This window comes from Anguilla rostrata, chromosome 2 (assembly GCF_018555375.3).
Source record: "Anguilla rostrata isolate EN2019 chromosome 2, ASM1855537v3, whole genome shotgun sequence".
In the NCBI taxonomy this organism is placed as follows: domain Eukaryota; kingdom Metazoa; phylum Chordata; class Actinopteri; order Anguilliformes; family Anguillidae; genus Anguilla; species Anguilla rostrata.
The window spans coordinates 31869233-31896015 of NC_057934.1; the positions used below are offsets into that span (position 1 = coordinate 31869233).

At 43.7% G+C, this 26783-nt stretch overlaps 1 protein-coding gene across 1 annotated transcript in view; it reads left to right on the forward strand.

The window, feature by feature from the left end:
- fmnl1a (formin-like 1a) overlaps positions 1-26783 on the forward strand; it is a 47866-nt gene that overhangs the window by 13729 nt on the left and 7354 nt on the right. The window contains 16 exon segments of the mRNA XM_064321622.1: positions 2338-2421; positions 9487-9570; positions 10772-10845; positions 11249-11332; positions 12292-12435; positions 13803-13911; positions 14239-14315; positions 14523-14616; positions 18358-18432; positions 18732-18842; positions 22168-22317; positions 22463-22564; positions 24922-25174; positions 25576-25872; positions 25875-25964; positions 26377-26501. Of these exon segments, the coding sequence (XP_064177692.1) occupies positions 2338-2421; positions 9487-9570; positions 10772-10845; positions 11249-11332; positions 12292-12435; positions 13803-13911; positions 14239-14315; positions 14523-14616; positions 18358-18432; positions 18732-18842; positions 22168-22317; positions 22463-22564; positions 24922-25174; positions 25576-25872; positions 25875-25964; positions 26377-26501 (1953 nt within the window).

Genomic DNA, 26783 nt, shown 5'->3' on the forward strand with positions numbered 1-26783 from the left:
TACAGTAGGGAACCTCGATGCGCCATTTGGTGTATCTGAGGGGTTTCTTACACTGTACTAAAGTAACACTGTAACAAACATCACAGGACAAGAACCAGAGAGAATCTATCCATCAACTTTAAGGGACTTGTCTATGAATATCAGCTCAAGTAGGTCTTGGAGATAATGACTTTAGCAAACGTTGACTGGGACATGAGACAGTGGACTCACAGAATAGGAGTTTGGGCTCAGAGGGGTGGTGGTGGTGGGGGGCATCGAAGGGATGTGTTTTGTCCTTGAGTCAAAGTCTCCTGTCGCCTACCCCAATTTCGTGCAGCGGCAGGAGCACGCAGATCTATAATTAGCGCTGCTGGGTTGTGGGGGCGTCGTTTTTGGGAGCTGGCGCCGGAGGCGGTATCAATGCAGATTGTCTCTTCCATACCTGTGGGGTGGAATATAGGACACCCGGCAGTGCTAATGTGCTTTATCTGGCGGGGAGGGGGGCGTGGCCGTACTTCCCAGAAGGAGAGGCATGCACTGCAGCGTAACTCATTCATAACTTGCGCTGTCACCACTGAAGGAATTGCAAGCTGTTTCACTCAGAGGCAAGGAGACTGCAGTGCAGTGCAGATGGAAGAGGATTTTTTGGACTGAGCAAAGAATACTTGCATAGCAAGTGGCTTACGTAACTGCAGTGGAATAACAGAGCTACTGTACCTCCAAAGGCTTATTTTTACCCTGGTGTCACCTGTCACCTTTTGTGGTTTCATCAAAAAGCAGAAGAGCAGGGTGGCACTTGAGTCTGTCATAGCTAGTTGCACCTGGCTTCAACATGTTATTTTTAACATTGTCATTTTATTCGAACAATGTGATGTCCTAGGAAGGAAAACTATGATAGAATTATAAACTGAATACATTTTTGGAATATTATATTCAATATAAAGTATGTTTCTTAAAGATGAAGCAAGATACACTGAGAGATATTAAAAATGCACCTATATTTATTGCCAAAAGTTATCCAGATGTACATATTCACACATTTTAATGATGCTTTATTCATTTGATTTCCCAGCAGTGAATTACCCGAAGTTACCCCATTGGATGTTTGCATCAATTTCACCCTGTACATTTTAACATATATATTTATGTAACTGTTCCCATGGACATCCACATCTGAGTAGAACACAAAATATGAATGCCATTGAGAGAGAATGTAATATCATTGGGGATACAGTTTCTAGACAGTTTCATGTGCAGTTGTTGGTAATATTATAGCAATGATCACTAGTACTGTAATTTGGTATGATTTCACTTCAGTATCAACCATTACCTTTAAGTAGGGATACTTTGTTTATGTTGTATCCATTGGTTACCAGCGAACTAGCTAAACTCTGAGTCATATCTGTTGGTCTGGATTGCTGTGCAGCTATACATTTCACAACCGGCTTTTGAGGGGATATGACATCACCTTTTTGAAATGGTGGATCGTATATGCCATTATGGTCTTCAGGCAGAGAGAAGTGATACTGCTCTCTGAAGAGACAGACAAAGGTTCAGTGAAATGTGTGGGGCAGTATATAGGAAACACATTTGCCATGAGAACATTTCTCTCATTCTCAGTTTCAATTCAATTTCAGTCGCTCAATTTTCATGACATTTAAAAACACATTTTGAAAACACAGTAATTAGGCTATGCAGCAATAGCACAATTGAACAGTTAAAGAAATACTTATAATACAAAGTAATAATAATTAGTACTAGCTCTTGTAATGTTGTTTTCAACACTACTTGATTGACAGGGGATCTCAAAGTTCTGTCTTTTGCAACAGTAAATTTTGTACCAAATGACAATACCATCAGAACAACAATGGTCTTTCTGGAATACAATATGTGATCGGTAATGACCTCCAGTGCTGATGATGACATGAGTCACTGGTGCATTGTGAAAGGACAGGACTATCCCCTCTGTGTGTTCTGCTTAATGATATCTTCCAGGGAGAGGGATACATTATTGAAGAGATAATCATAGTAACCAGCAGTGTGTGTATACAGAGGATCACCGGAGTCATTTACAGGGCACCTACAATTATTCTCTGAAAACCTGAAAATGTTTACTTAATTTTATGTCATATGCATATATCAAATTGGAGATTCAAAGCGAATTAATAGGTAAAGAAGGATTTTGAAAGGAACCCCAAAGAAAGTTTAGTTTGGACATAAAAAGTCAATATCTACTACATGGCCTGTTTTCTAATGCTTACTTTTAAATCCAATCAAACATTTTTCCTACACTACAGAAACAGAGCTGGGATTGGGGTGACATCCTGTTCTTATTCCCTTCTCACTTCCTCTCCGCAGAACTCCATGAACCTGCCTCCAGACAAAGTGAAGCTCCTGTGTCAGTATGACAATGAGAAGAAGTGGGAGCTGGTCTGTGATCAGGTGAGGCCACGATCTGTTTGGACAGCACATCTAAAGAAGAGGTTCAGGAAAGCTCATTTACGACCAAAATATGTAGCTGTCTTACTGTGGTCAGCGGGTGGTTCAGACATCTGGATCTCAAGACTTCCCCCACCTCCTGCACTTTGAAATAGAATCATATTCATGTGCTACCCTGATGTTTTTACATACCATGTTTAAAATGTCTGTCTTGCATTCTGATGTGCAATGGTGTATCAGAAGAACTGATTACTGTATATGACATTGACGGAATGTTTCCATTGTGGCTTCTGGTAAACAATTAGATCACAGTGAGACTGCGAGACTTTCATTTGTCAGTGCATCTGATTTTAAGGGAATTGGTCCATTGTAACAGCGCGTGTATCATATAAGACCATCACACCTGTGCTTAACCACACATCTCATCAATATTGGGGCGACATAGCTCAGGAGGTAAGAGCAGTTGTCTGGCAGTCGGAGGGTTGCCGGTTAGATCCCCGCCCTGGGCGTGTCAAAGTGTCCCTGAGCAATACACCTAACCCCTAATTGCTCCCAATGCGCTGATTGGTACCTTGCATGGCACCCTTTCACCGTTGGTGTGTGTGTGTGTGAATGTGTGAATGAGAGGCACCAATTGTAAATGCAATCCATTTACCATTTTGCACATGGCCACGGCAACAACAGCAAGCCGACTTCCTGCAGGCATGGTGGTGACTGCCACGGACATGTAGCCATGGCAGCCAAAACCTGTTTAGCAACAAACTTGCTTCAGTTTCCTCTTGTTCCTTTGTAAATTCACACTTATCTCACATTATCTCACTTCTGTCCCTCACACAAGGTATCGTTGACATCATAGCCTTCTCGGAATGAGACACACATGAATTCTGAAATGCACACAAAAGTGCTGTTTCTGTCACAGCAGGGGCTCATTTAAGCCAATGGGGATTTCCCATGCAGTCCTAGCACAATATTACCTCCCACTACTCCAATAAGTGGCAAACTATTATCATACCTCTTCGGATGCGGAGCTGAGAATGTCCCAGTCAACTTAGCCAAAAAATTGAAATTCAAAATGAGAGACCCTAGTGAAGATGGCACATCAAATTAACTGCCCTGGAGACACCTTGTGCTGTTAATAGAAATACAGGGAAAAGACTGAATTAGTGGTCCTTGGGGACCACTGTTATTCAGGTTTTCATTCCAACCACAATTGAATTCCCAGAATTTTAACAAGCTGTTAATTGTTTTTTTAATTAGGTGTGCTGTTGTGCTGTTCATAGAAATATAGAGAAAAGACTGAATTAGCCTGAGATTAAACAAGGATAACGGTTGCAAGATACATCTCTCGGATGCTCTGGGATGCATCATCAGTGTTCCTGGGGTCATAGGGGGTTTCCGGTCTTTCAACATCAGACCCCCTCGCCCAGGAGGCCCAGCCGGGGTTCATCAAGTCCCGGCTTGCATCCCAGCAGCAACAAGCCACACGCCTGCCCTCTTTATTCAAAGCTACCTAGTGGCTTTCTCTGCGGCTTCAGTGATGGAACATATGGCCCCCCTCTTTGCTGCACCAGTGATTCCAAGCCCAGCCAGAGCTTTGCAGAGTGAGCGCCCGCAAACCCCCGGCAGCCCACTTCAATTGGCTCGCAGTGAGCCTGCCAGCCTCGGCTTCTGCACTGCTTCACTAGCTCCTGGTATTTGGCAAGTTTCCTCTTGTGAGCCTCCTCCATGTGTTCTTCCCAGGGCACTGTCAGTTCCCACATGATCACCTGCTTGGTGGAATCTGAGAAGATGATCATGTCTGGGCGGAGTGTTGTTTGTGCGATGTGATTAGGGAACTTTAGTTGTTTTCCAAGATCCACTCTCAGCTGCCAGTCTGGGGCTGTGGAAAGTAGGCACGGTCTTGTCTGTGGACGTGAACAGGGCTTCTCTCCAACTTTGAGAAAAGGGATGGTTTTCTTCCTGGGGTGGTGTTTCCTGGACTGAATGGCTGTGGCGACCGCTTCCGCAACTGCCTTGAGCACCTGGTCATGGCGCCAGCGGTAGCAGCCGTCAGCCAAGGCTTTGGGGCAGCTGCTGAGGAGATGCTGAAGGGACCCTCTCCCAGCACACAGAGGGCAGGAAGGCGTTTCACTCTTGCCCCATGTGTGAAGGTTTGTCGGGCTTGGTAAGGTGTCGTAGACAGCTTGGATCAGGAATCTGATGCGGCAAATGTCCGCACACCAGAAATTTGACTAAGTGATCTTCCACTGCAGTATGTTTTCCCACCTTGTCCAGGCTCCTTGTTGACTGAGTCCCACCATCTTGCTAACCCGTACCTCCTCTACGCCTGCGCGCACCTCTTCCTGGAGGAGATGTTGTCGCTCCTTCCCTTTGGCCTTGCCAATCTGGCAGCTTGGAAAGTAGCCCAGGCCTGATCTACAATCTACTGTTACCATCCCAACAAGAGCCTTCTGCCTCAACCGTGCCTCTGCCACCTGTAACTCTCTGGCAGCGCTCCACTTTCTGCCTGTGCGGACCTCAATGCCAGCTGCTGCTACTTTAGGGTCCCTGGAGTCTCTGTACTGCATGGCTTCTCTTGTTCGTGTCACCACAAATTCTTCTGAGAGGCCGCTGAAGGGGAGCTGTAAGGTGTTAGTGGATTCGTACAGAGCAGCACTGCTTAGGCTCCTTGGCAGGCCAAGCCACCTCTGCAAATAGCTGCTGATCTTCTTCTCCAGGGCTTCTACAGTTGACATAGGGACATCATATAGTAACAGGGGCCATAAAACCCTGGGCAGGATGGCATGCTGGTATATCCAAGCCTCGAAAAGACCAGGCAACCCAGATTTGTCAACCTTGGTAAGCTAGGCCTCAAGGTCCCCGCTGGTTTTGTGCGGGTCCTCGGCAGTCCACCTCTGCTGACTTGACCACCATATTCATGGCGAGGGCGAAAAGGATGACTGAGATGGTGCAGCCAGGTATAATTCCTTTCTCAAGCCTGTACCACTCTGATGTTGTAGATCCAGAAGTAACTTATAGTAATCCAAAATGAGGTCATTGATCTTGCTGGGAACATGGTGTCTTCGAAGAGCCTCCTCACCAGCTTGTGCAGCATGGACCCGTAAGCATTGGCAAGGTCCAACCACAGGACCGCCAGATCTGCCTTGCCTTCCTTTGCTTCTCTTAAGAGCTGCGTGACTGCCCCTGTATGCTCCAAACAGCCAGGTGTTCCAGAGATCCCACCTTTCTGTACTGACGTGTCGATGTAATTATTCCTTAGGAGGAACTTTTGTCAGCCGCCGAGATATCTTGCCTTCTATGCTGAGTAGTGAGATCGTTCTAAACTGCTTGATGTTTTTGGAGTTCTCCTCCTTGGGGATCCAAACACCCTTGGCACACCTCCACTGGTTGGCGACCTTTCATCTCCACCAGATCACTCTTAGAATCTTCCACAGTTGCTGTCTCGGACAATGTTTAAACACACTGTACGGTACTCCGCTGGGCCCTGGGGCAAAGGCTGATCTTGCTGCCTTAGCAACTTCCTGGACTTCCTTCCAGCTTGGTTCCTTCATGTCGAACTCAGTTGTTGGGAGTGCTGGGCTTATCAGGGCTTTGTTGTGGCCAAGCTCCTGCTCTCTCGCAGGGTGTTGCGAAGAAAGGTGTTTACGTCATCCGCTGGGCACTCGAGGTAGCCGCTCCGCTTATCACCAAGCAGCTTCTTGGTAAAGACTAAGCGGCCAGAACCAGACTTCGTTTTTGAAGCTCATTTCCTGGTCTTGTTGTTCCTGGTTGCTCACTAGCACCACTACGTTTGGCTCCAGTATAGGTGTTTTCATATCCGGTAGACTTACATGGAAACCGGATATGAAAACACCTATACTGGAGCCAACCGTAGTTGTGGTCGAAATACAAAGTTGTGGTCAAAATACAAAGTCAATAACTTTTTCTCATGAGAACAAATAGTCACAATATGTGTATTTTATTCGTCTTATGACTGTCCATGGGTCGATTTCATGATTTATTGTGTCATTTGGGCACTGTTATAATATTTGTTGTGGACCAATGAGGTACAGTTTGCATCACTTCCTGATTACTGCGGAGGACTAAGCTACAGTAAGGGCTACAGCCTATGGTCACTGGGGTGGGAGGTGGCGCCTCTTGGCCTTGACATTGCGGCTCCGACTATGGTCCACCTGTGCGAAGTCAGAAAATGCAGGCATCCCATTTTGTAGTGATTTCATTATGGCATGTGCTATTTACAGCTGCACTAGATGACCATAATCCTCCTCTAAAGTTTTTCGGTAGCCAAGTCATTTTTGTTATTTCCTTTAGCCTACTAATTAGCCAACCAAATAATTAGTTGGCAGAAAGTGTAATCAGCTTGCTATATTTGGTAGTCCAGTAGCCTATGCTAAAACAGTTCGCAACTTTGGCTATCAAGCCATTTGACTAGCTAGCTAACCCTAAGCTGCAAATATTCAATCTGTCAAACGTGTTTGACGGCTTTTCAGTCGTGTACATTCCGTAAATGTCTACCTGGGCCATGCTTCACGATTGTGACAAAGCTACTATAATCCCGATTTTGGGATAAACACTGCAAGATTTTCAGTTTCACGAAGCGAATTAAGAGTCTTAAGGTTTATTTGCTGAATAGCATACAACACACGATTAAATCACACACACAGAATTTAACGAAATTAACCATCTTTGTAAGACTGGCATTTAGAAAGGAGCATGTTTTTAGCATTTAAGAGACCAACAAGAGCATTTTTTTTTCTCCATTGGTTTTGATGATTTACAAGAAAAAAATAATAGGCTAATAGTCTAATAATAATTAGAAATTCAATGTACATTATTTTTGTCTTCATGCACCAGGTGGAAAACTTGCTGTACAAAGTGCGTTGTCATATTTACACACCTGCAGATCAGTTATTAAAATACTTGGTAGATTTGTTAATCACCACTGACAGTGTTAATTTTTATTCGGTAGAAAGTGACTTGCGAATGATCGGTCAGCTACGCTAGCTGAACCAGCACCCAGCAAGTGAACACCACAAACGGCGATGGAGTAGCTAGTAGCAGTTACTGGCTCATTAACTGACTGTGGCGAAAACCTACGACGATAACTTGCTCGGTTAACAGCAGGTCTACCAGACAGTTATACGAAAATTAGCCTAGTCAAATCACCAGTAGCCTACACATCTCTGATTGATTGACCATCAGCTAATGCTAATGCGTGAGCTAACCATGGATAGCCTATCTAGCTCACTGGCAAGCTGATATGCTAGCTAAGCATATTCGCTTTGCTGAGAAACATAAATTGAAGATAACTGAACATAATTGTATTATTAATGTCATACATATAACGTGATTACATGACACACTACAGTCACGGATGGAAATTAAAAAAATAAAATTGATAATATATTTTAAAACATAACGGCAGACAGTCAGCTAGCCTCAAGTTCGTTCTGCAATCGTTCGTTCAGGTTGATGGGCTTTTTTGCACCGGACTGTCAATCACAAAGACCGCTTAACTCTATGGTTTTGGCTCCAAATCGACAACATGGCCGCGCCCGCCATTGAGCTTCAAAACGTGTTTTAGAGACCCACGGAGAGTCAATGGGTGACATCACAGTAGCTTTGTCCATATTTTTTACAATCTCTGGTAAAGACGAAGGGGTTGGCAATGAAAGATGTCCACTTCTTGGCCCTTTCCTTTCCTCGTCTTCTGTGCCACTCTGCTCTGCAAAGAGTTATGAGCTTTTTCCTCAGGATGTCTCGCAGCTCTGCTACTGGTTGGCATTCCTCTTCACTGGCCCCCTTGTACTGTTTCTTGAGAGTTCTCAGCCCCTACCGCAATTGTTGTATTTTGGTGGCCCTGCGGTTTTTGTTGTAGGGTTTCTTGTTGTTCCCCATTTCGACGTGGCCGAATCTCTCAGACGCATAGCTAACAATGATGGTTGTCATTGCCTGCAACCGTCTGTCAGCGTCGCCTTTAGCTGTTGTTTGTAGGATTCTGCTCACCTCTTCTTCGATGCATTAGGGCATAGAAAAATAAAACAACAATGTATTGCATTATGTACAAGAAATTATATTTATATTTATATACAGTGTATAATAAGTGTAAGTGTTATTACTTATGCAATAATATAAGTGTCTTTATCAATACCATGAGGTAAGGATGTCACATTCACTTTTTAATAGCATAATGTTTGCACATCCAGAGCAGCCATTCTCTACAGCAGTGGTTCTCAAACTCGGTCCTGGAGGACCACTCTTCATGCTGGTTTTTGATCCAACCACAATTGTACTGTAATCCCAGAATTGTAACAAGCCGTACATTTTTTCTAAATTAGATGCTTTTCATGTTTAGAGGGATTATTAACCCTCTTAAGCCACATTTGTCAGAAATAGCCATGCATGCCACGAGGAATATGATGTAAGTCCCATGTTCCCATTGTGCTTAATGTGCTATATTGCAATAATAATTACATAAAGAGGTAACAAGGGTTTTAACTGATCAAACTAAAGGATGAGGTGAATCAATAGGTTCATAATTGGTGAAAGTGTGGGTACATGCCACATAAACTAACCATCTAGTAGATAATTAAAAATTCAAAGAATTTTGTATCCTATTTTATGCAATTGTTTGAAACATAGAACAAGCCCAATTTAAATATCTTGTTAAAATTCTGGGATTGCGATTATGTTTGGAAAGAAAATCAGCATCTACAGGTGTTCCCCAGGCCCAAGTTTGGGAAACACTGCCCTGCAGCATGTAGGGTAATTTTGATATACCTACTGATAAACCTGACACCATAATAATACCACATATTATGACTGATTCTGCTACGTACTGATGATGGAAAAATGATGATTTACTGCCTTCACCACAAAGGTAAAGTACTCAGTCTCTTTTATTTAATAGATGGCGACCTCCTATTTTAAAAGGCCGGGAAGTCACTGTTTGAAAGCTTTGTAACCGTAAGTAGGTCAGATGCATTAAAACATGTACTAACACCAGAGGTTCAGCAGAGCTGTATGAACGTCCTCATTTTCCCTGTGTATGTGCTCCTGTCTTAATAGGAGCGCTTTCAGGTAAAGAACCCACCTTCTGCTTACCTGCTGAAGCTCAAGAGCTACCTGGACCAAGGAGGGGTCAGCCGCAAGGTGAGTATCCTTAACCACAAGTGGCACACAAAACAGCAAATATACCAAAAGAGACCTCAGCCTCAATGTTATCTGAACAGAAACTTGTTTAATAGCTGCACGGACTTGAGGAAGTTTTAATCACAGATTATTTGAACTTTAGAAAAAACTGAGTTGAAACAGTTTCACTCCAGATTTATTTTTAAGTGCCTTCTTAGAAATAAAAACATCTTTTAATCCTCCCAGGAAGCACTGCTTTTAACAGGTTCATTTGATTTAGCTGTCATCTGTTGCCTCTGTTGGCTTTGGACCGTCTCTCACACAAATTCATCTCCTGAGATTTATTTACACCCACTTATAATTGAGTCTGTGCAAGACTGACAAACCATGTCCATGGTGTGTTATTCTCACTATAATCAAGTTTTTTGCAATTTCTAGTTTCTTCTCTAAACTTTTTATCTTTTTATTCCAAGTTCTTTTTAGTTAAAGTCTCAAGAGTGAACCACTTTCAGTTCTTTAGTCATTTTCTGCTATTCGCAGGATTTAATTTTTAAAAAGAACATGAAGAACAGGTAATGAGTTGCACCATATGGAACTGGTGGTGTTCTTGTTTGATGGGGGATGGTTCGATGAAAGGTTATAATAAATAGCTTATGTTTAAAAATATTGTTCTACTGAGGTTCACTAGAAGTAGTCAACACATTTCTTGGTTTTTGCAGTTTTTGAAACATGAAACCGATTGAGTGTGTTTGATAGAGATGCAGTTCTGAATAGCACCAATCACACACTATGCAGGCTACCTAACTACTAAGTAAGTTCTGCTATATTTGGATAATATATAAGCTAGTAAAGCCTGTTTAGGAAGTTCTCCACCTCATGCTTCCCATATCATATTGTTAATCAGGGCATAGAGAAATATCTGGCATTGTGTCAGGGATATGGTTTTTTATCATAATCCTTCAATTGTAAAAATCTTGATAAAATTGGCTCATAAAATTATTAATTGAACTGGTTTTTATTTGATGAAGGTGTTTATGCACCTGTGACACAGTGCACTGATGATTCTGATGACTCTTCATCTGAATCTAAAGTGCATTCACTAAAATAAAAATCTTTAAATCTGAGAGGTACACATAGTACACTCTGGGTTAAATAATTTAAAATATCAAAGCTAAAAATGTGTTTCTCGTGTTTATATTTACATGTTCTCCTTTGCTGTCAGTTTAAGAGGCGCGTCCAGGAGTCAACCCAGGTCCTCAGAGAACTTGAGATCTCCCTACGGACCAATCATATCGGGTGACGACCTTATTGCAACTATCCATTCTCCTGTTATCCTCCCGTACTTTATTGTCTCAAATTAACCTCAGTACCCATTACTACGTCTGTTTCTTCGTCTGCTTCTTTCAGCCTTCTCACTGTCCCCCCACTGCATTATATTTCTGAAAAGGAAGGACATTAAAATGCAACTTGAATTGTTGAGGCAGCACATTTCAATTAGAAATATTACCATACACTATGCCATTCTTCAGTTTATTTCCTGGATAAACTAAAATCTCAAAGTGCTGTCCTAAATTTGATTTGATCAAATACCTACGTAACTCATTGTTAATAAAAGAGGAATCTTAAAGTCCATAGACTGTTTCTGTGGTCCTTTCCTGGCTACACAAGTGGTCTGACTGCGGCTCTTGCTCTTCCTCAGCTGGGCACAAGAGTTCCTCAGTGAGGAGAACAAAGGGCTGGATGTGCTGGTGGATTACCTTTCTTTTGCCCAATGTGCCGTCACGTGAGTGCCGAGCTTGATCACACACCCCCAAGTCTAGACGTCTATTTAAAAAGAGCGAAAAGTTATTTTCAGGGTTCTGTGTTCTGACTCCGAACCATTCCCATGTGCCAAAATCAAATTCCCTCAAATCTGGCCCTCATGCCTGTAATGCCACTGGCTTTTTTCCCTACCTGATAGTCAGTTGATTCATAAGTCACTGATTGATGAAAGATCCCACACCTGGTGTCACAGGTCAGAATTAGTCCTTGATTACACTGTAAAAAAAAGTAACTTTTACAGCCCAGTTACTAGTATTTTACCAGATAAATAATGGTAATGATATATTAAGCACACAATAGCAGGCTGTATATCAAAATGTGAAATGTCTTATGGTATTTCACAATTATTTACATTTGAGCTCTCTATAATTTTGTACCATCACTATTTTACAATAAAATTCACAGGCATTTTTTACAGTGTACCAGCAGTACTACTGACCTCCAAGGCTTGATTTGAGTATCCCTGCTCATGGGATTAAGTCAGCTGGTACTTTACTTCTGTAGTTTTGTACACTTTAATTCTGTGTGTGTGTGTGTGTGTGTGTGTGTGCACGTGCGTCCATGCATGCCTGCGTCTGTGCACGCGTCCATGGGTCCATGCGTGCGTGTGTGTGCGTGTCTGTGCGTGCCTGTGTATGTGTGTGTGTGTGCGTGTCTGTGTGTGTGTGTGTGTGCGTGTCTGTGTGTGTGTGTGTGTGTGTGTGTGTGTGTGTGTGTGTGTGTGTGTGTGTGTGTGCGTGTCTGTGTGTGTGTGTGCATGTGTGTGTGTGTGTGTGTGTGTGTGTGTGTGCGTGTCTGTGTGTGTGTGTGTGTGTGTGTGTGTGTGCGTATGTGTATGTGTGTGTGTGCGTATGTGTATGTGTGTGTGTGTGTGTGCGTGTCTGTGTGTGTGTGTGTGTGTGTGTGTGCGTATGTGTGTAGGTATGACATGGAGAGTATGGATAATGGGGGTCTGCCAGGAGACAGAGGGAAACCCCTGGATAAATCGGTGGAAGACTTGAGCAAGAGTGCCAGCAACTCACCGACCCATGGAGCCTCGAAGGCTGCTCGTGCACTGACAGTCCGGTGAGTGCAGCAGAGATACTGGTCCCTGCATCAATAAAACCAATTACCCTGCTTTTAAGTACGCTAATCAACTGTCAAAAAATAGTATGCTCAAATAATCAAAAAATCTAAATCTAATGACTAAAGTTAAAGAAAAAGCGCACTAAAACCCACCCTTTATAAATTATGTTGCAGAATGCTGAACTTTGATTAAAGTTTATCTGCATTTTTGTTTTTCGTTTTTTTTACTTTTAATTTTTGGTGCTTATGAGTACTGTAGATAAAAAGACAAATGAAATGTTTCGTTTTTTCAAGATGTTGTTCAGGCTCTCTTACTTCATCACAAGGAATGTGGGCTTTCTACTTAGTCTTTGTCTCCTGTACGTAAACACACATTTAGAGTCATGCTATGAGCATGTCTGTTCACATGCCTATGTCTGCGTGGCCTCCACACTGCTGCCATGGCAACACACACCGGCACTGTAAGGACTAAATAGTGATTTGGGGCGTGGCAATGCCCCTTGAAATGGCATACCAGATCTTGAGCTCTGTTGTAGATCTGATTGACGTCCAACAGCCACTGGATCAATGTAAGAGAGCAGCAGGAATGATTAAAGCTGAACGATAAGAAGGCTTGTTTGCAGTAGAACTGCAGTCTTGTGTCTAATGAACCACTGATGATTAGCACTGCAAAAATAACTGGGATTACAAGTGCTGGAGTGGTTACTGCCTTAGAAATGGGGAAAGTGATTTTCTGTTTGAGAAATAATCCACCACTCAGAAAGAAGGATCACTGTCAGTTTAGACTGAAAATGCAACCACAAAGCTTATGTAGGCTTTCAAGTTATTTTAATTTTACTCCAACTTTCAAGTGACAAGTGAATAGCTAATAGGCACCTCGTAAGGTGCACAGATTTCAGCGTCCACTGCTTCACAAAAGTCCATGATGACGATCTGAGCTGATTGTCAAGACGGGGGCCAGTATGCACACATTCCATCAGCAGTCTTCATCTGAGCATCTGCATAGACTCAGTTTGTTTTATCAAATGCTGCTGATGAGCACGTCTTAAGGCATTCCTAAAATTTGACCAATTAATGATATACTCAGCGGGTCAATGGTAACAGCTCAATTCATTGTTTTCATTTTTTCAGTAGACACTGCCTGTTCCGCTCCCCTTTCCCGTCATATCATTTCTTCTGCTCTGTACTTCCCCGTTCTCAACTATGCATTTGCAGTTTATTAACGTTGTATTTCGTGAACAACATTTATAAAACAATTGTGAAAGCTGTGGCACATTGATAACTATAATTATCTCTCTCTCTCTCTGTCTCTCTTGATCTCTCTCTCTCTCTCTCTCTCTCTTTTCTCTTTGTTGCTTTCCTGTCAGGTTTAACTCCCTGCACAGCAGGAAAGCTCTGCGGAACTCTCGCATCGTCAGCCAGAAAGACGACGTGCACGTCTGCATCATGTGCCTCCGTGCCATCATGAATTACCAGGTACAGACTCCACAGCGCCCCCCATGGGCACTGCTGAGAACTGCACCCATCCTCTTACTGAGTCACCACAAAAAACAATGTAAGAGAATTTTATGAAAATTGCGTGTTAGCAGTGTGAGTGCGCTAGCTTTTTAAATCCCGCTTTAAAATCACCCTAAGCAATTTGGTGTTAAGTCCTTTGGGATCCTGATTAGATTGAAGACTTGAATGCTGAAATTGAGTCTGTCCTGGCACAACAGACAAGTCTGCTTCCAGAGTATAAGACGCAGGGATAGTGTGTATGTGGACCATGAGCTGGTGTGTGATTGTTCTCACTCCGCTCTTCAGTCCGGATTCAACTTGGTGATGACCCACCCACGTTGTGTCAATGAAATCACACTTAGCCTCAACAACAAGAACCCCAGGTGAGGATACCTTGTCTCCATCTGCTCCAGCTTTTCAGTCTGTCTCAATCAACTACAGAATTTCAGCCTGTCTCAGTGACACTGTTTGCATGCACTCACTATTATAGATAATGGTGCTTATCCGGAACGGTTGATAATATTCCTGTATACATGGTTATCATAGTAACCCAAATTAACTGCAGCTGTGTGTGTGTGTCTTACCTACAGGACCAAGGCACTGGTTCTGGAGCTGTTGGCTGCTGTGTGCTTGGTGAGGGGAGGACATGATATCATCATCTCTGCCTTCGATAACTTTAAAGAGGTGAGGAATGCTTCAGGTCTGCTGCGGCTCGTCTGGTCTTCAACCTCCCCAGACACTCCCACGTCACTCCCCTGCTCACTACCCTCCACTGGCTGCCTGTTATAGCTCGCATCAAATTTAAAACATTGGTCCTAGCATACCAGGCAGTCAAGGGATCAGCCCCAGCATACCTCCACAAGATATTCAAACCCTACATGCCAGCCAGATCCCTCCGTTCTGCTACCTCAGGACGCCTAGCACCTCCCCCTCTTCGCACCTGCACTTCCAGAACACGTCTCCTGTCTGTTCTGGCCCCATGATGGTGGAATGACCTCCCCGTGGAGGTCAGAACAGCTGAGACACTGACCCATTTCAAACGACGACTGAAGACTCACCTCTTCAGGCTGCACCTCTCCCCATCCCTCCCTACCCCCCTGTAAATGACTGTAAGCTTAGAGTTGTAACTAGGCAGCTGTTTCGTAGGTGACTTAGGTGCATTAACTGTCTTAACTACTTCTTGTATTTTTTCGATAGACTGCGTTGTTGCCGTTCTCGTTGTTAGTGTTAATCAGTTTAACCTTCAGGGTCCAAGTTGAACTATGCGGTTGTTCCCTGCACTTGGACCGGTACTTCTCTCTAGGGGTTTCGTCATACTTGTTCCTGGTTATGGTTATATACTTTGTTGTACGTCGCTCTGGATAAGAGCGTCTGCCAAATGCCTGTAATGTAATGTAATGTCCGGACCCAGAGACCATCCATTACACTACCCCCTGTTTCTGACTCCCACTCCTGAGCCACACTGCCTTTCTCCTTTGAGGGTATGATCCGCTAAGGCTTTATCACCCCCCTTTCAACTTTCTCACACAAAATTGCTTTACAATCAAACCTGAGGCCTCTAACTCCTACCCATATCTTTTAGAGGCGAGAATGAGGCATGCTGGGAATTAGAGTGTTTAATGTTCTTGCTGTGTGTGGGTCTAGATGGGAGGGATGCTTTTTTCAACAATACACCCCCTCATTCCTCATTCTAAGCAGTTGCCCAGACAGTTGTCTGCATTCAAACACACTTGCTGGACTTGACATCTGACCTGTCCCTGAGACTTCTCTCTTCAAACCACAGGGAAACAACTGTTCTCAGTCCTGCGTACTACAGACTAACTAGACATGTTGGTGGAAGCAGGCTATTATTAGAATATGCACAGTAAAAGTAGCCTGCTGGACTAGCATCTAACCATCTTTGAGGCTAATCTTAGACCTTTTAGCCTTGCATCTGTGCCAGTGACACACTGACACAGAACGTGTTTGCAGTGACCGCTTAAAGTGTGAAACGCAATCTGTTAAACAGTTAACTAGCTTCCATTTGTGCATTTGTTCTTACACATTTGAGCCCAGTGCAAGGCTCTAAGTGAGGTTCAATTACTTCAAGTTAGTGTATTTTTAAACACCTGTAACCTGATAGCCAAAGGTGTGTGCCACCTAACCAATGTACACAATGTAGGCAAATATTTAAGGTTAAGATGAGGTCTTCATTTTTGAATTGCTGGCACTCTATCTACATGAGTGCATTAAAAGATAAGCTATTTATTTTTGTGTTAACGTTGACAAGGCGACAACTTACATCACCACTGCTATGTGCATGCCTAAACGGCGCTGATACGCTGTCATGCCAGGCTGCAGAAATGCACCGGAGAACCCGGATGCCCGCACTAAGGAGCTCCTGGCACGAGAGCGCCCGGAGCTCGGAATGCAGGCGATGCCTGGCCGGGTGCCAGCGCTAGGGACGGGCGCATTGCGGGGGCGGCGCGGCGAGAGACGGACCGCCGGGCCTCTGTGGGGGCGGAGGGAGTGGCAGAGTCCCCCGCTCCTGAGGCTGGGCGCCAGCGCAGCTTGTGCCGCTCAGAACGGCAGTGCGTGGGCATCGCCCGGGGGACCAGCGGGCAGGCTGGAATACTGCATTATTCAGAGTGGGTGTGTGGGTGAGAAGAACGCGGCTTTTTAAATGTTAGTTCTTCTTTTTTCATACGCTGCGAAGCTAACTATAAGTAAAAACATGTAGCATGCACATTTGCTTGTTTGAACCCTGCACGACATAATGTGTCATAATATTTGGATGTGTCCTTTAAAAGACAGAAAGGCTGTGCTGTTGACCCAGACTTCTGTAACTGCTTAAAATAAGGATGTCTACTCAGCAAGTATGTCTTAATGATCAGAACAAGTTAAAAGTCTTTCCCTCTTTTTTCTCCTACCTCGACAATATTTCTCAGGCTGCACACAGCGAACCCAGGACTGAGGCAGTAATAAATTTCCCAGTTCCGCATTCATTATGCAGCTTCCTCCATGCAGACCTCCTTCTCCTCCGATAGCTCATCTCCTCCTGCCAATCATCCGTCTCGCGTTCTGCCAATAGCCCGCCCTGTAATGTGATTGTGTGTAGACAGACTAAGACCACTTTATGGTATAACTCTATTGATTAGCCTCCGGTGCCTGGTAAATAGGGAGAAGGGAAAAAAAAAAAAAACAGAAAGTGACTATGATAAACCTCCCAGGAGATCTCAGCTTTCAGCTCTGTGTTCTAACAGACCACAGAGCTCAGGTTAGGTTCCCATTAGCCTCTCTGAAACATGGTTGAATAATAGAGGGTTATGTAACAGCCTCTCATTTGAGTAAGAGTCAGTAAATAAGGCTGTGGGATAGTGTGGCAGGACTCGGTTTGTGGGTGAGGTTCAGGGCAATCGCAGGACCACACCTACAGATTAAGTAGGCACATCAAGATGGAGTGCATCAATTATTAGTCCAGGTATTTAAAGTGTGCTTTCATCCGAGTAGGATTCTGTGACAGAAGGGATTCACAGTCTGTGAGATGGAATGAGAGGAATTTACCAGCAAAGAGAAAGCTGAAAAGCAGTTTTTATAATTTTGGTTATTTTTTGTCTTTGTTATTTTAGTTTGTTGTGTTGGTTTACCCCCCGCGACCCTGCTCAGTATAAGCGGGTATAGATAATGGATGGATGGAATGGAAGTTGGTTTATTATTTTTACCCGGATCTCTTGAGGCGAAGCTGTTTTATTTCTTTTTTGTAATGACCAAGTCCTCTCTTTCTCTCACTCTGATAAAATAAATCACATCTCCCTGAGCTGCGACACACCAACCACAAAAAGGGTGTGTCGCGGCGCACGACAATTGTTTCATTCAAAATAACCCCAGAAGGGATTTTTTTTGGCTGAAATTAAATGTTATTCAAGTTGTAGCCAATCCCTGTTTTGACATCATCCTGATTGTTCAATTCCGATTTGTCCAAGTTATGCCAGGAAAGAGGCCCTATAAAACGTCTAGACAGCCAGAAATCATTTGAACAACAATGTCATTGCATGTATTTCTTTGCCAATATCTTATCTGCAGTGTGGCATAAAGCATTTTAGTTTCACGAATGGGTGTTTTTTGTAATTACAATATAAAGGAGACATGCGCCGCATCTGGATTCCGAATCCCCGGCAGCTCGAATGGTATTCCACAGCTAGCTATGACCTGCTGCCAGTGTACATGTTTTCTGGTGGCTAGGTCACTGGGGAAACCTTGTTTTACATATAATTTTTCGCCTGTGTCCACAAAAAAACTCTTCTGTGCTCTCAGTGCAGAATGTTTTAAGTGCAGCTGTTGTTGAGCTGACTGGGTTGGGAAGCAACACTGCCTCTTTGTGGGCATGTCTGTAATAACAGGCTGGTAACGGGTATGAAGACCGTCTTTCTGTACCTTTCTCTTCAGGTGTGTGGGGAGAAAAACCGCTTTGAGAAACTGATGGAGTATTTCAGCAATGAAGACAGCAATATTGACTTCATGGTGAGCTTAAATGAATAGTTCAGAATGTAAAATTAATACAGAATTCTGTACATAAAAATCTATGACAGCATAGCCTACACAGTATAATTAGTTGGGAGGGATGTTAAAGCTGTGTAGCTACATATGGATCCTGAAATGATCACCATGTGCAACTGTGACTGCTGGATTAATATTGTTCCATGGTAATGGAATGGTTAGTATTGTTACTGTTTTGGTTATATTCATGGGGTGTAATACGGCAACTATCAACTGCATGGCAGATGACATCACAGTACTCCCTTCTGCTCATCCCCATACAGGTGGCATGCATGCAGTTCATCAACATCGTGGTCCACTCTGTGGAGAACATGAACTTCCGGGTACACCTGCAGTATGAGTTTACCCACCATGGACTGGACGAGTACCTAGAGGTAAGGCTACTTGAGATTGCATTGACAACAGAAAATCAAATGAAATTTGACCTCTGACCCCAGCAACAAACTTAACCATTGATCTAAAACCACCAGCGGTAGGATAAGGTTATATTTTAACATGAAAAGTATGACCTTTTACCCCTGGTTTCCACCGGGTGCGGGTCCATGACGTCGCGTCTGTGACGCGGTTTTGTTCCATCCTCCGCATGGCTTCATACCCCACTGGAAGCGTTTCAGAAGCAGAGTGTTTTGTCTGCCTGATTTTGTTGACTTCCTGATTTGGTCATTTTTCCTTGATTTTTGTGCTTTTTGTGAGGAAGGTTTGGTGGGACGCATGCGCAGGTGGTCCTTCGTTTAGTAGGACGCATGCACAGGTGGTACGGCACACAGCTTTATCGCCTAACGCTACTTTAGCTAACCATAACATGTTCGCATTTCGCCTACTTTAGCTAACCTAGTTAGCGCGTACGGATGCTATCCTGCACGCATGAGTAGGAGCTAAGGACACACAGCTACAACCACCGATACAGGTGTATGTACACATGGAGGACAACAAATAACGTTACAGAGGTGAGGACGTGCCACAGCTAGCTATATAGTACGGAGGGCAGAACGGAGCTGTAGAATGTCGCCAGCAGAGTATACGCATGAGCTTGACAACACATTTCTCATAGAAAATGTAGTTTGTAGCCTTTTTTTTAGTTCATTACAGTGGTGGTACAAGTGGCAAGAAGTAAGTGGTACTGTGCTGTTAGCCTTTATTGATCGCTGTACAAGGCTAATGTAAAGTAGCTAGCACAATCTGACAGCACTAACCCATAAAAATGTACTGTGAATGGTACTTGCTCAATCGAACAGTAAATGTGAAAAACATTCAATTACAGTCAGCAGCACCAAAATTTTCTGTCACACCCTCAATAAACGGCAAAACTCCCAGTAGAAGATTGAATGAAATCTTTTAACGTTATATATTTTCTGAAATGTTATCGATTCCGCTTGGCCACAGTGAGTGAAACTAGGCGATCTGAGTGTATAGTTTCTATGTAAATTAAATCAAAAGGATTCAGCCTTGTTGTTTGCTGCCTAAACTTCACAGCACAGTCATTGCCGTTAACAATTGCCATATATGAGCACGTAAAATCAATCAAAAAATATAGTTTGCCAAGTTTCGCCGTGGGCGGTTTCATGCTTTTTGTCTGTTTTAATTGTGTTTATTGTTGTTATTTCCTACTTTGTTGTGCTGTAGCCTACAGACAAAGTTAATAAAGTTAAGTTATGAACGACATGGATTAATATCACATACAGTGCATGTTGGCCGGAGGAGAACACTTGCATTTCTTCGGCTTGGGCCACACCGCTTACCTCACCTGTGCGTGATGGCCGCGGAACCTCTTGCTTTTCATTTCGGCGCCCATGTTAACAGGGCTGTGTCCCAAATGACTGACTTGTTCACTCATTCACTATTCCCTATATAGTGGAAAATATGTAGCACACTACATTATTTGCTTTGGGACACTGTTGTCATCACTCTGTGCCGCTACTATCTTTTGAATATCTGTCGCACAATAACGGAAATTGTCAATATGACTATCAGCAGCTCTTTTCATAGTCTATTTTTGCTGGGAACCGCGTGTATATAATGTGCTACAATTTTGTTTCTCAGATGGGACACACTACAAAATGGCTGATGCCAAAAGTAGTGCACTATATAGGGAATAGGGAGTGATTTGGGACACAGCCCAGGTTAGAGCAGCCACACAGCCTGCGTGAGACGCACGTCTGAGGTAGTGTTGTGTCGTTTGCGAACGATTTGTTCAAAAGAACGAATCTTTTGGGTGAATGAAATGTACTGAATCACTTTGTGAAACGATTCGTTTGCGAACGTGAACTGGTAGTTCGCAGTTCAGTGATTCGTTCACTGAACGTACTACACCCGCCCCGAATCGTTCGCGAACGACAGTACACTTCCCAAATCGTTAGCGAACGGCAGTACACTTGCCCGAATCGTTTGCGAACGACACAACAGTACTTTTGCCCGAATCGTTCGCGAACGACACAACAGTACAGTACACTTGCCCGAATCGTTCGCGAACGACACAACAATAGTTCGTTCCTCTTGCTGTAGCGAATGATTAGGAAAGTGGGTATGGAAATATGGATAATAAATGGATAATAATCAAACATCACTGTCAAGTGTGCTGTTTACTTTCAATGAAATAACAAGCCTTTTTTAAAAAAAACATGCCTCAAAGTAGGCTAGCCAAGGCTACTATTTCATCGACTACATTTTATGAGAAAACGATAGCCTATATCTACTTAGCCAACGTATATCAGCACTTTCTCTTTCAAGCAGCCGTTAGAACAAGTCACGGTAAAGAAATCAGCACCTAGGGCTAAAACAACACATTTTGGGAAATTTAGTAACATAAAATGGTCATATCAAACACATTCTTTCAAAATAAATTGTTTAGAATAATCAAAACGAAAACAAAATTTTATTAAAAATAGGGAAAGAAAGTGCTTGGTTCTTTGGCTATGAAATATATAGCCCACTTTTTAAACTGGAAAACTACATTCAATTAAAGTAAAATAATGTGCTAATGTATGATTGCTGTTGTCATTTTCGGTAGGCTACTAACTGTCAGATGTTTTAGGTACGATTTTTCGGTACACTGGGTCGAACCCCCGTCCGTCCGTCCGTCCGGTTGTCTGTCCGTCGTCCACATGCAAGTCCCACCCCCCCACTCCCCCCCCCCCCCCGCTCGACAAGTGCTGCACCCGCCCCCTAATCCCCCGGCGCCCCCGCAATGCCAATATTAAAATTCAGCTAGGTTTAGGTCAAAGTGGTCTCACAACATGCTTTTTATCCTGGCTAGCTAGCTAGCTAACTACTGAATTATATTCAAAACAGCGGTTACTATAAACGCAATCGTTAACAAAGATACAGAAGAAAATGTGTCCCGTAGCCATGAGTTAAATATGGAACGCCTATTCTACTGTCCAAATAAGGGACGATTCAGTATTTTGCGGGATGGTTGGCAGCCCTAAATGAAGCCCATAACTAGAACCGTGATTCAACGTCGCCATCAATTGTGAAATTGGACATTGAAAAGGGAATGGGAACGTAACAACAATTAAAAATCAAAAGAATAATGTTGCTGTTTTACCTGCTTTAGATTGCTGGACTTTGTAGTGCATTGATTTTAGAACTGTTAAAAGGCCGATGTGTCCCTTTACTGAGAATTAGTAGTGGCTCACAGAAAGGCAGAGACACACTGTATGTGTCACTGCTCACAGCATTATGTTTCTCTATGTGTGACAGAGACTGAAGTTTACAGAGAGCGATAAGCTGCTGGTGCAGATCCAGGCCTACCTGGACAATGTGTTTGACGTTGGGGCGTTGCTGGAGGATGCTGAGACAAAGAACGCCCTCCTAGAGCATATGGAGGAGCTGCAGGAGCATAATGCGCAGGTATGAACGATATTATTGTTGCTAATTAACAATCAACACTAATCATATGCACACACTGTTTTCATTGAACGCATATTTACTGCCAATAAAAAGTGCTGACTGTTGATTGGTTGTAACAGTAATTTGTTTGTCTACATGCTTCCAGCTAAGCAGCAGGCTGCAGGAAAGTGAGAGCCAGGCTGAGGAGAAGAGAGCAGAGCTGGAGAAGCAGCTCATTCAGTCCACCAAAGAGGTAGAAGTGCTGAAGGTACGGTATATGACCCCAGCAGGAGGGAACACAATCACACAGTAGAGTAGGGGGGAACACAGTCACACAGTAGAGTAGGAGAGAACACAGTCACACAGTAGAATAGGAGAGAACACAGTCACACAGTAGAGTAGGAGAGAACACAGTCACACAGTAGAGTAGGAGGGAACACAGTCACACAGTAGAGTAGGAGAGAACACAGTCACACAGTAGAGTAGGAGAGAACACAGTCACACAGCAGGGTAGGAGGGAACACAGTCACACAGTAGAGTAGGAGGGAACACAGCCACACAGTAGAGTAGGAGGGAACACAGCCACACAGTAGAGTAGGAGGAAACACAGCCACACAGTAGAGTAGGAGAGAACACAGTCACACAGTAGAGTAGGAGGGAACACAGCCACACAGTAGAGTAGGAGGGAACACAGTCACACAGTAGAGTAGGAGGGAACACAGTCACACAGTAGAGTAGGAGGGAACACAGTCACACAGTAGAGTAGGAGAGAACACAGTCACACAGTAGAGTAGGAGAGAACACAGTCACACAGTAGAGTAGGAGAGAACACAGTCACACAGCAGAGTAGGAGGGAACACAGTCACACAGTAGAGTAGGAGGGAACACAGTCACACAGTAGAGTAGGAGGGAACACAGCCACACAGTAGAGTAGGAGGGAACACAGCCACACAGTAGAGTAGGAGGGAACACAGCCACACAGTAGAGTAGGAGGGAACACAGCTGCACAGTAAGTGTGGAAATAGTGTATCCATCCAGACTGTGGTTTGATAATCGATTAACTTCTTAGTTATAAAATAAGAGCCTATTAAAAATAAGGCCATAGGACATGGTGGACATTTTCAAGTACATTTTGAATATTATTAAAAGCAAGTGGCACATTCTTTATAGCCTGATGCACTGAAGTGGTGCATGCTTAAATAATTGTGTCATCAGCATGCAGATGTAGCTTACAGTTGTTTACAGAAAAGGTAATATTTTTCATATGAATTGTTAAAAGGGCAGGGCCTAAAGTAGAGCCCTGGGAAATGCCTTCAGAGACTTGGATTTGTCAATTGCATAGAATTAACCACTATACATTGTGTTCTGCCACCTTCACAATAAGAGCAAATGTGTGTGATGGTTTCAAACACTTTTGATGGATCAATAAAGAGGGCAGCACAAAATGTCATTAATCACCAAAGAAGCAGCAGAGATAGTACTATGGCCAGCTGTAAATCCAGATTTATGTGCAGGCAATATACTCACCTAAGAATGCAAGGAGTTGGATGTTTAAGACTTTCAAGAGTTTTAGCTAAACAAGAGAGTTTTGATATTAGACAACAATTATTTAGGTCACCAGGATCGCCTCCCATATGGAGTTGGAGAACATGGGCTGTCTTCCAAATTATTGGGATAATTTCCAGAGGGTAATGTTAGGTTAAAAATGTAGGTCAGTGGGACAACAATAAGGGGAGCTGCAAGTTTTAAAACACTTAAGTCGAGCAGGTCTATCCCTGTTGGTTTTTTTGTGTCTAGGTTTTGTAGAGCTTCAAGCACATCATTAGTGGCAATCTAGGCACATATGGACCAATGGTATACAAGTTAGCATTCTAAATTATTTCTTAAAAATTGATACATTTTGCCTTTACTTTAAAGTCACAAACATTTCAGGGCTCTGATTCCAGAATAGTTTGTATCTCTGAGGTTCTACTGTGCCTTGTTTCCATTCACCAGCAGTCATACCACCCTGTACTCTTCTCATGGTAACTGGCTGGAGCTAAGCAGGAGTGATCTTTGTTAGTACTTAGATGAGACCGCCTGGAAAAACTAAGCTGCTGCTGGAAGCAGTTTAAGTTAGCCAGCAGGGGGCACTCTTCCCTTTGAAACTAATGTAATCCCAATGCCTGAGCACATTGATGGGGTCAACTGTTCTGTAGAAGGTTCCCTCTTAAAGATGATATGTTAACCAAAGGTCCTGATTCAGTGTGTTAATTAAATACCCCATGGAACCTTTCAAAACAGTGGGGCTTAATTTCCAAAAAATACTGTCTTTCTTTGTCTGGCTGCCTAATTGTTTCGCTAATTGTTCGTAAATTTGATTGGCTGCACAATCCCTCCCATTCCTACCCACTTTAATTCCCCAGGGCATTACTACAAAAAAGAATTAAGTTCTCAGTAGGCCTATCTAGTTAAATAATTAAATACAAAACAGATTATTTTTTATATTTATTCAGTGTGAATATACCTATTTAATAAGGGCTGTTAAGTGTGATGTGTTTTCTCATAAATGTGAGCTGTTAAACATTTTGCCATAAACGCGCGTGTGTGTGTGTGTGTGTGTGTGTGTGTGTGTGTTTTGGACAGGAGGGCCTGAGGGAAACATGCAGTCAGGTGACTGTGCTGCAGCAGAGAGAGCGGGAGAGGGAACTGGACAGGGAGAGGGAGAGAGAGCGAGAGAAGAGCCAGGAAAAGGCCTCCACTGAGCTGGAGCTCAAAGTGCAGGAGCTGCAGTCCCGAGGGCTGATCCGCCTAGAGCGATCGGCCTCTGGAGCCCTGGACATCCAGGTGGTGCCTGTCACTCTTACAGAGCCTACCCCAGGATTGACCAATCACACAGGTCAGACACTACCCTAACCCACCCAGCTTCTATCACATCTTCCAGTTACACAAGCCAGTGTCTCCCCCTAACATCTGCCATCACACAGGTCAGCCCACCCCCATGCTTGCCACTCAAATAGGACAGCCCACCAAAGCAGTTATGCCTGTACATCGGCTATATTATATATATGTAGTTTAATTCATGTAGGAACATTGCTGCGATTGCCTCAGTTGACCACCCCATCATGTAAAGACATGTTTATTGAGTTCATTTTCAGATTCTTGATGTACACACTTGAAGCCAGCATTACCACAGTACACAGCATTCATACATGTTGAATGTACATGTATTGTGGGCTGCAGGCTCTGCCAAATTAAGGAAGTGAAGATAAAGGTTCCCTGTTTTGGGTTTCTGTGCAGGTCCAGTTCAAATGGCAACTGCTGAGGGCCCTGCAGCCCCTCCTCCTCCTGCCCCTCTGCTTCCCACAGCAGCTCCACCTATTCCTCCACCTCCTCCTCTGGCTTCTTCCTGTGCCCCTCCTCCTCCTCCTCCTCCACCCCCACCCCCACCTGGAAGTGGCCCTCCCCCACCCCCTCCACCACCTGGAAGTGGCCCTCCCCCACCCCCTCCACCACCTGGAAGTGGCCCTCCCCCCCCCTCCACCACCAGGAAGTGGCCCTCCCCCGCCCCTCCACCACCAGGAAGTGGCCCTCCCCCGCCCCTCCACCACCTGGAGGTGGCCCTCCCCCACCCCCACCTGGGAGTGGTCCTCCACCTCCTCCAGGAGGATTACCTGGTGGATCTCCAGGTAAGGTGACCTAATTGTGGCCAACAGAATAGCCAGAGATAATTTCACATAATAATTTAGCTTAAGTGTGTATGGAATCCATTTTAAGACATTCACATTGATATAGTGTCAGGCTGCAGAAGTCACTGATCTGACTTTATGTGCAATGCAACTTTAGAGCAGCCAAAAAACAAACAAACAAACAAATATAGTTGTCTGGGGACTTACAACTGTCAATTTTTCATCTGACTCTGAGGCATGAGATGATTCCCTAAAATGTACAGAGAAGAAATCTCAGTTGTGGAATGTCAAATTCTTGGATGCAGTTGAACTGGATGATGACACGATTAATGGCATGAATGCCAATGAACTTTGGCAAAGAAAAGCTGAAAGTTGACAGCGTCCTAAAATGTTTGTTTTACTCTCCTTTCAGACAATAAAGGCAAAAAACCCATCAAGACAAAGTACCACATGCCTCTCTTCAACTGGCAGGCCCTGAAGCCCAACCAGGTCACTGGAACCGTCTTCAATGAGCTGGATGACGAGCAGGTTTTGGGGGTAAGATCTCTAAATCATTACGCTACCCTTTCTATATGTCTGTGCAGGTGCCTCCATTCTGGTTTTTCTTTTTCTGCTTGTCTGTCTCTTTTTTCCTTTAAGGCTAATTGGATTTCTGTCTCGGTGTGTGTCTCATTCCTTTTTTCCCCACCACCTCATTTGTCTCCTTCTCTCTCTCTCTCACTCTGTTTCTTGCTCTCTTGACCCTTCTTTGCTTTGCTTGTGCAGCCTTGCGTTCTCTCTGTGCCTCTCTCTTTAATGCACAGCAGAAAAGCCCTGCAC